The sequence below is a fragment of the Periplaneta americana genome, chromosome 14 (genome assembly GCF_040183065.1).
Source record: "Periplaneta americana isolate PAMFEO1 chromosome 14, P.americana_PAMFEO1_priV1, whole genome shotgun sequence".
Classification (NCBI taxonomy): Eukaryota; Metazoa; Arthropoda; class Insecta; order Blattodea; family Blattidae; genus Periplaneta; species Periplaneta americana.
The window spans coordinates 61,792,037-61,802,160 of NC_091130.1; the positions used below are offsets into that span (position 1 = coordinate 61,792,037).

Genomic DNA, 10,124 nt, shown 5'->3' on the forward strand with positions numbered 1-10,124 from the left:
AATTTTGAATCAGTTAAGCTGTTACAAAGCAAAATCAATACCGGTACTCCGCTGTTGCAGAGTGAATCAACAAACCCAATTATCTAGTTATTGTGTTGAGAACAGTAGCTTCATAGTTTCTTCGAAAATCAACTGTCACTTTAAAACAACTTGTCAGCAGAAATATAAATGACGTGTTATTCTAAATATTGTGGTCATTGTCGATTGTGGTCAAATAATATTTTTCATCCAGTGTCGCACACGCAACGCCAATGTTGTATTGTTTCTTCATGCTCTATATCTAATATAATACAATTTTTAAATATTTCTTGAAAAATGGAGGGGGGGGGGGTTCAGCCCGGTGAGCTACCCCTGTCTACGCCACTTCTTTTATCATGAAGATGATACCTTTTGTTTCATTATGTTCTATGAGTAGAGACGAGAATTCCATGCAAATGCATGTTTTTATAGGAACATAGGACATAGCTCAAACTTAGTACTTTACTTTCCAATTCAAAATATGTGTACTTTTTCCGTGCATATTTGCATGTTTTGGCCTTTTTGGGGATAAAAACATGCATAATGCATATTTTAATGATTTTGAGTGGACACCTCAGTTTCTCGATTTTCATGTATCTTATTTTAGCTTCAGGAATCAGGATTGACGAAGGAAAAGAAAAAAAAAAACTAATTAACAGAAAAATGAAATAAAATGTTAAGATTTTCACAATAAGATATTTCACTGGATGGAAGTTCGCTTTTACAACACTTTATCGATAACCCTCTATAGACTGCATGTCATAAATGGATTTATTATGTTGGATATTTTGAGAATAATAGGAAATATAGAGGGTTCAAGGAAACTGCCGACAAATAATTATAATTTAGGTCAAAAGCACCCTCTTTCAGGGAGGTTGTAAATACTCTCTCTCTCTTCCTTTTCCAGTACTAGTAGCAATTTAGATTCTTATAAAATTGGAATCATTCAATAAACTGTCTTTACATTGTGTGAACCTCGTAAGTGGTTAATGTGTCTGTTTATTCTGTTTGCTTGTGTTAATGTGGTTCTAATATGCCTCCAATTAAAGGTTCCAAAAGCGTACTCTTTACACAGTGAATTAAAGGAAAGGATTTTATTAGATCATAAATGGGAATGTCGTATTCTGCTATTGTTGCAGTAAAGAGGTAGCTAAGCACGCTATTGTGTTTCCGAATATTTTCTATGGCAGTTGTTCTTTGTAAAACATTACAAAACTTCTTTAAAATATAAAATTAAAATAAACTGGACGGAGTCATAAATGCGAAACCGGACTACGGATTCTTTTGTTCAGTGAAGAAAGTTATTTATGGCGAAAACTTGAATGAAGAATTTGACCTGACACTGTCACAAATATATTCATTCAAGTTTGCACCCATAACTTCTTTCTATGTAGAGAAGGCATCCTCTGCCTACAAAAACATATTGACTGACAAGTGCAGAAACCTCACAGAAACCAATTTAGAAATGTTGTTAGATGTTAACTGTGCAAATAATGTGAAGTGAAATAAAAAATTTGGAGAAAAAATAAAAGTGCATATTTTAATGTATTTTTCACTTGATCGTGCATGTTTCATAGTTTGATAGTGCATAAATGCATTTATATTTTGGGATTTTATAGTGCATGAAATTCTCGTCTCTATTTATGAGTTTCGCTACAATTAATTTGTCGCAGCCGTAGTTCAGGTTAACAGTCTGGACTTTTGATCCAAGGCTGCGTTTAGTGTGGGTTCAAATCTCGCTTGGGCTGATTTCCTAATTTCGTTTTACCGAAGTTTTCTTGGACTGTAAGGTGGAATATTTTCATCTCGCTGTCACACCGCCTTGGTAGCTCAGTTGGCACTCGCTTACGATGGCCCGGATTCGAACCCCGGTGATAATAGAATCATATTCATGACGGATAAATTCTGAGGTTTTTCTTAGAGGTTTTTGGTTCCCTCTATCATTTCACTGTCACTCTGATTTCAGTATTCATTATCATGTTGTGTGTGAGTGTGCGGGCACCTAATTAATTTTTCACAAATTAGGTATCACAAAATGGTCGTTCTGTGCGCGTCCTGTGTGGTCTCGAGGGTACCATGGATCCTAGGTTCCCGTGTTCAAATCAGCCAAAGGCGATAGCTTTTAAGGGAGATAAAATCTTTAGCAGGCTTCCTCTGAGAGGGAAATAAATCTGGAGATTCTGTATCATTTTCAATCAAGATAATCCTAAGAATGAAAGATCCTTCACTGCTGATATGACTTGGTGAAGCTCTATAGGAGAGACTGTTGTACCTTCAGCATAGTGTACTTTTGAAAATTTTTTGTTTTTTAATTTTTGCTGCTATCTAGAGAACTCAAATCGAAGTAGATTGTAGAGAAAGCCGCTAAATAGCTCTGCTCGTAGTTTCGGTTTGATTGATTGCAAAGTGTGAGTTCTGTGGACAAAACCATTTTTTTAGTACAAAAATTAAACATTTCGTTCATTGATATGTTTTCTAACACAAAATCAGATTATATTTGTTAATATCTTTCAAGTACAGTGTGTTCCCTATCATCTGGTGAGTAATAAGATATTTTAATTTCCAAGATGTTTTCGAATCTCTAGTTTTGGGAGCCATGTTTGTTTAAATGTGCACCCTCTTGTACCTTTGAACACAAAACATCTTGTACCATGGAACATGTTCCAAGGTACACGATATTATCGGTTTTTGTTTTATTTTAAGATCATGTCACGAAGTAAGTCTGGAGCTAAGAGGCTCCCACAATTGATCCGGATGCCTTGAAGAAAGCTGTTGAAGCAGTTATTGCTCCTCCAGGAAATAAAATCTCAATCAGAGAAGCCTGCTCTGGTTTATGATGGCAAATAATTTTAAATATGATTGTCAGTTTTTAGAGCTATATTCCCACCTATATGCCATGTGTTCCAAGATACAAGAGGGTATGTTCGAAGGTACATGAACCTTTTGTATCTTTGAACACATTACATATCTCTTCATTTTATTTTTTCCATCCTTAATAGATATGTAAAATAGGAAAATATATACAGGAAGTTGTAAAGGAATCTTCAATAATTATTTCAAGCATTTTTTTCATTTAAAAAATTTCATTTCCCAAAATTTAAAAAAAAAATAAAATGTGGAAAGTGTTTAAAGATACAACAATCACGGGAGTTATTTTCAGTAGCTACTTTTGAGAGAAGCAGCTCTTAGCACGTGTGGTATGTGTTCACAGAGGTGGATTTGGACGTGAGCAGAACATGGTGCCCGCGTGCAGGCTGTGAGACTGTGTGCAACGTGTGTGGACCTGTCGAGCGATGTCTTCCCCAAAGTGTCCACTGCCCGACCTGTTCGTCAGACTTCTGTTCCAATTGCAAGAATCCTTGGCACTCAGGATTCTCCTGCGAGGAGAACACCAGACGCCTAGCCAAGGAGGGGCGCACGGATCTCATGGAACCGGGCATCCCGTTCGATTCAGATCTCATCAAGTGCTGTCCCATGTGTAATGTTCCTATTGAGAAAGATGAGGGCTGTGCGCAGATGATGTGCAAACGCTGCAAACACGTCTTCTGCTGGTACTGCCTAGCATCACTAGATGTAAGTAACCTCTCCTTTGTTAACATGGTCTGTACTACTAGTGAAACTAAATGATTCTTGATGATATTTTAATACTACAACATAATAAAATATCTCCCCTTTCAAATTCTTTGGCAGTAATACAGGGTGATTCAGAAGTCCGACTACATGGACAAACTCCGTTATTAGTGGAGATAGCGAAAAATGAAAAGAGGGGAAAGTTTTTGGAAATATCTAGTTTTCAACCTAATGTACTTGAATTTTCAAATGTAGAATACACTGTTGTTGAGGCTGTATATTAGTACAACACTCCCGCCAGTCCCAGTGCTGCCAAATGAATGGCTTTTCCGCCAATTTTACGGGATTTTAGATATGTATTTTTTACTTACTTACAAATGGCTCTTAAGGAACCCGCAGATTCATTGCTGCCCTCACATAAGCCCGCCATCGGTCTCTATCCTGTGCAAGATTAATCCAGTCTCTATAATCATATCCCACCTCCCTCAAATCCATTTTAATATTATCCTCCCATCTATGTCTCGGCCTCCCCAACTTTCCCCAACTAAAGGCTGATTCACAATAAACCGGGAACGGAAACGACAACGAAAACGAGAACGGAAATATTGTTAAAATAAATGCATTTAAATGTGAGCATTCAGAATAGTTAATTGTAAATGCTCACATTTAAATGTATTTTAACAATATTTCCGTTCTCGTTCTCGTTGTTTCAGTTTCCGGTTTATTGTGAACCAGTCTTAACACTCTATATGCATTTTTGGATTCGCCCATATGTGCTACATGTCCTGCCCATCTGAAACGTCTGGATTTTATGTTCCTAATTATGTCAGGTGAAGAATACAATGCGTGCAGTTCTGCGTTGTGTAACTTTCTCCATTCTCCTGTAACTTCATTCCTCATAGCCCCACATATTTTCCTAAGAACCTTATTCTCAAACATCCTTAATCTCTGTTCCTCTCTCAAAGTGAGAGTCCAAGTTTCACAACCATACAGAACAACCTGTAATATAACTGTTCTATAAATTCTAACTATCAGATTTTTTGACAGCAGACTGGATGATAAAAGCTTCTCAACCGAATAATAACAGACATTTCCCATATTTATTCTGCGTTTAATTTTCTCCCGAGTGTCATTTATATTTGTTACTGTTGCTCCAAGATATTTGAATTTTTCAACCTCTTTGAAGGATAAATCTCCAATTTTTATGTTTCCATTTCGTACAATATTCTGATCACGAGACATAATCATATACTTTGTCTTTTCGGGATTTACTTCCAAACCTATCTCTTTACTTCAAGTAAAATTTCCGTGTTTTCCCTAATAGTTCGTGAATTTTCTCCTAACGTATTCACGTCATCCGCATAGACAAAAAGCTGATGTAACTCGTTCAATTCCAAACCCTGTCTGTTATCCTGAACTTTCCTATGTATTTTTTAACGGAGGAAAATAATTGACATGCAGAGATTGGTGGTTAACTTCTCACAGTTCAAAGAAACAATTCTTTATATTGATAGCATAAGAATTCAGGGGAATTTCATTTTGGTCTGGAGGTTTTCGCTGGCAACATTACTAATTATCATCATAATTTCGTAATTTACCCAATACACTACATATCACAAATCCTGTAGAACCAACGGAAAAGCCATTAATTTTGCAGCATTGGGATTGGCAGATGTGTCGTACTAGTGTACAGCCTCAATGGTGTAGTCTATGTTGAAAATTCAAGCACATTAGATTGAAAACTATGTATATAGTTCGAATAACTTTCCCCTCTTTTTATTTTTCGCTATCTGCACTAATAATGGAGTTTGTCTATGTCGCTGGACTTTTGAATCACCTTGTATATCTAATAAATATTCACAAAATAATACCTACAACACACATGTACTTTCAAATCCCTAGGCCAGCGTGGCCAACTGAAACCAGAGTAAGAGAAGATTATTACACACAAACACACACACACACTATACCACACAATGACGTCGCCACACACACTTCTTCATCTGTGCATCATTATCAGTAGTGTATGCCAGGTGAATATAACAATTTATACAGTTACATGCTTATTGTTACTTGCCAAAGTTAGTTGTGTCATAAAAACAAATTTTCTTAGTATTCTTTCTAATTACACGAAGACTATTTCTCTTACCTTTATGCTAATTTAAACTTCAAGATCATTCTACACAGATACATTTATATTACCTTATAACATATGTCCAAAATATTAAAACAGGTCTCCACTTCCTAATACCCAAGCAATAAAACTTCGTACTACATATTCACAAGTCCACACTTCCAAATAAATAAGCAGCAAGGGTTTCTATAAAATATACTCAAAATATTGCTATAGGTCAATACTTATAAATTGCAAAGTAGTGATAAACAATATAAAATATTCATAAAATGTTACAAGAGGTTAGTACTTACAAAAACCAAAATAGTTACAATTATTAATTAATCTCAAAACATTACAATAGATCAGTATTTATACATTCAAAAGTAGTGACACTCATTATAAAATATTCTTAAAATATTGCAATAAGTCGGTACTTATAAACACCAAATTAGTGGCAATTACTTCAAAATATTGTTAAGATATTGCAGTACTTATAAATACGAAAGGAGTGGCAATTACAGTAAAATATCCTTAAAATATAGCGACAGTTACTATAAAATATTACATAAACATTACAAGAGATCAGTATTTATAAATACAAAAGTAGCAACAATTTTATTACACATCTGCCACACTTTCGTTTTTTACACACAGTATATCAAACTGCAAACATCCTTCAATTCAAGAACATCATGATTAACTTTTACGTAAAATATTGACATCTTAATGTATGTTATACACGTTCAAAGCTTTATAAATTAATAATAATTAATAATTATATATTGTAAATAATATAATTTGTACATCCACATAATATATTATAGTATAATAATAAACGTATTAGTCACTTCTTTTCCAAGGTCAAGACGTCATGAGATTAGATTTGTACAGTGCAGTGTTTGTCATGACCTGACCCTGAAGATTGTGTTGTGAAAAACATGATGTTGGGAACAGTTGTTCACGACATTTCTATATTTGAAATCAGACTAGGAAGCTTGCTTCATGCTTTCACTTTCTCACTACGGAAAGTACCTATTGTCAGTGCTGTAGTTAGAAAAAAATTTAGGGGATACTGTCGAAATCCCCTTGGTCACATCCCCTTGAAACTCGACATGAACTCGTGCTGCACTTCTTTTCCAGGGTTACTTTTTTTTGTAATGCAGTCCCAGCAGCTCTGCTTTCAGATCGCAGCTACAACTACACATAAGGCAAAGAATTAAATTTTAATACTGACACAGGAACAAGAGCCTAGAAATTCTTTTATTAGAAGACTATTCCTTTTTTTTTAGTGCAGATATCGTTCGTTATACTAAATGCTCTTTTGCATTCTGTAGTTTTTTAAAATCTCTTTTAATTGGTTTATTTTACGACGTTTTTTCAATTGCAATGATTATCTAGCGTCTGTGTGAAATGAAGATGATAATACCAGCAAAATGAGTCCAGAGTCCAGCGCTGAAACTTACCCAACATTTGCTGTTATTGGGTTGAATATGTTGTCTTCAAGGTGGAATAATATTCACATAAGTTTGAGATGCTTCTATCACTACAGGCTACATCTGTTTCATAAGGTAACTTCTTGCAAATCAAGCTTTCAGATATAACTCCCTGTAAAGTTGATCTGTATAATTTCGAGGGAAAAATAGTTCCGGGCCGGGTATCGAACCCGGGATCTTTGGTTAAACGTACGAACGCTCTACCAACTGAGCTACACGGGAACTCTACCAGACACCGATCCAATTTTTTCCTCTATATCCACAGACCTCAAAGTGGGCTGACAACCGTAAGCAACCAACATTGAGTGCACACTAACTCTATGTGACTTAAATTGTGGTTTTCTGTTAACGAACAGTGACGTGTATTATAATTTCCCTTGAAATTATATGAAAAGGTATCTTGCAAGGAAGCACATGCTGTATACTCCACATAATTTTCACATTGGACCAACTGTTTGATTTTAACATTTTAAATTTGTATATACATTTAATGTTTTATGAAATCCTTTGTATGATTTTACACTATTAACATGTTAACATTGCCTTTCAATGTTTATAATGTAACTATTCAACTTAAAGGTTAATGATGGTTTTTTAAAAAACCGAAAACGTTTATCTTGAAATGAAATAAAAATATTGTACTTTTTTATATTGAGTATTTTACGACGCTGTATCAACATCTAGGTTATTTAGCGTCTGAATGAAATGAAGGTGATAATGCCGGTGAAATGAGTCCGGGGTTCAGCACCGAAAGTTGCCCAGCATTTTGCTCGTATTGGGTTGAGGGAAAACCCCGAAAAAAACATCAACCAGGTAACTTGCCCCGACCGGGATTCGAACAATATTGTACTATTATATCAAAATCAGAAAAGTTTATGACGGTTTTTTGTAAAAAAAACATTGATAAATAAAATTGTTAATAAAATGAAAAGAGGATATTTTTGTAAAGTTGCTAAATAGTTAATAATTATTAAAGAAAGGTAGGCCTATAAGACCTCTGCGTCCATATTTAATTCTTTCCTTTGTTTTACAAATAAAGGGTTGACGGGAGGAACGATGAGGGTCCAAATAACAAACTTTAGAGAAAAATTAATTTTAAACTTTAAATTACACTGCTTTAATTCGTATGTGTAATGTCATTGCTTTTAAATCTTTTTATTGCACCTGGAGATTTTGTAATAACCATGTAAGCCTCTGTTAGTTCCAATAGATGGCACCTCTAACTAAAAAATCTCATTTTATGGACCCTCATCGTTCTTCCTGCCAACTCTTAAAATGAAAACACAATTTGATCTCAATAATACCACTTAATTTTAAAAAATCTTTACCATTTTGGCGACTTAAATATTTCCAATGGCAAAGTTCCCAGGAATTTACTAATCGCTGATTGTGAGCTTATTAGGCAATGTGACATTATTCGATGTAGACATCTATGACGTAGTGCAGAGGGCGGCCACTAGAGGGAACCCTAGAGTTGGAGCTTAATCTGAGACGATTCTGTCCGACGCTGGGGTTGTATCCGGTGTGGCTTAGTGGATAAAGCATCAGCACGTAGAGCTGAAAACCTGGGTTCAAATCCCGGCGCCGGAGAGAATTTTTCTCCGTTCCATTACTCTTACATCGTATGATGACACAGAATATCTGCATGGAAATATCATATGTACTTCGGTACATTAAAATAATATATGTGACATTATTATTATTATTATTATTATTATTATTATTATTATTATTATTATGTTCATCCTAATTTTCAGGATGACTTCCTACTGAGACACTATGACAAAGGTCCCTGCAAGAACAAACTCGGACACTCCCGGGCATCCGTCATCTGGCATCGAACTCAAGTGATCGGCATCTTCGCCGGATTTGGAATCCTGCTGTTAGTGGCTTCACCCCTGCTTCTTCTCGCAGCCCCCTGCATCGTGTGCTGCAAATGTCGTGTGTGCAGTGGAAGTAGCAAACTGGATACAGAAGACGAGATCCAAGAAGAGTCAGCTTCCTGAAGTGTAGTCCAACAGTTCTAAGAGACTTCATACGCACGTAAGTTAATGTGAACACTAATACAGTAACATCATTGAAGCACCAATATATGACAGTTTAGTCTTAAGTCTAAGTGATGCGAATGAAGTGACTATTATAAATATATGACGACCAAATCAAACCTACGCGTCTTATGAAGAACAGTTATTTCAAAATAGTGCGAAAAGTTTGTTTTGATCAGTGTTGAAAAACATGTACAATGTGTACTGAAAGTGTACACGTGAAGTGAAGTGACATTTAATGTATGTTTCTGTACTAAATCTGTTTTGTTACTGAGGAAGAATTCGTACTAGTATTTATATCCATCTGATAACAGTATTTCATAAGAAGAGATCTGACGGTGAACTCGGTCTTTTTTTTTAAGAGTTACGGGATTTTGTTAAAAGGACTGCTTGTGTCGAGTCATTTCTGCAACGATTAAGCAATGCAAATGATGATTTAGCTGCATTGCATTGAGTTTATTCAAAGTGTGAAACTGTGTATGAATGTGAACTGAGAGAATGGCCGATAAAACAAATGAAGGGAGAAAGAAGCACAAGAAGAATAATTAATAGTCTTGTCAAATTTATGTTATTGTGGATTCAATTAAAAATAAATATTCAGTATTATATAAAATAATACTAAAGAGTTTACTTAATTTTGGTGGTTAAAATGAATTCAATATGTTTTGCTTCCATGGGCAGTGTATTGTTACTTTTGCATATACCAAATGTTAAAGATGTTCACAAGTTTAACATAATGAGGAGGTCAGGTCAATTCTTCTCTTGTGATTTGGCAAATGACCAGCAAAATTAATTAAAAACTTAAGCTAACTCGTACATAATAATTGTAGAAGAGATGAATCATGTATATAAATAGGAAAATGTTTAAAAAATTTGATGTGT

The 10,124-nt window shown here is 35.0% G+C and overlaps 1 protein-coding gene across 1 annotated transcript in view; it reads left to right on the forward strand.

Moving 5' to 3' along the window:
* The window catches only part of LOC138713359 (uncharacterized), a 467,222-nt gene extending 457,621 nt beyond the window's left edge, over nucleotides 1–9,601 (forward strand). The window contains exons 5-6 of the mRNA XM_069845391.1: nucleotides 3,230–3,591; nucleotides 8,955–9,601. Of these exons, the coding sequence (XP_069701492.1) occupies nucleotides 3,230–3,591; nucleotides 8,955–9,203 (611 nt within the window). The 3' untranslated portion in view covers nucleotides 9,204–9,601. The remainder of the gene's footprint in view (nucleotides 1–3,229; nucleotides 3,592–8,954) is intronic.
* Nucleotides 9,602–10,124: the final 523 nt, after the last annotated feature.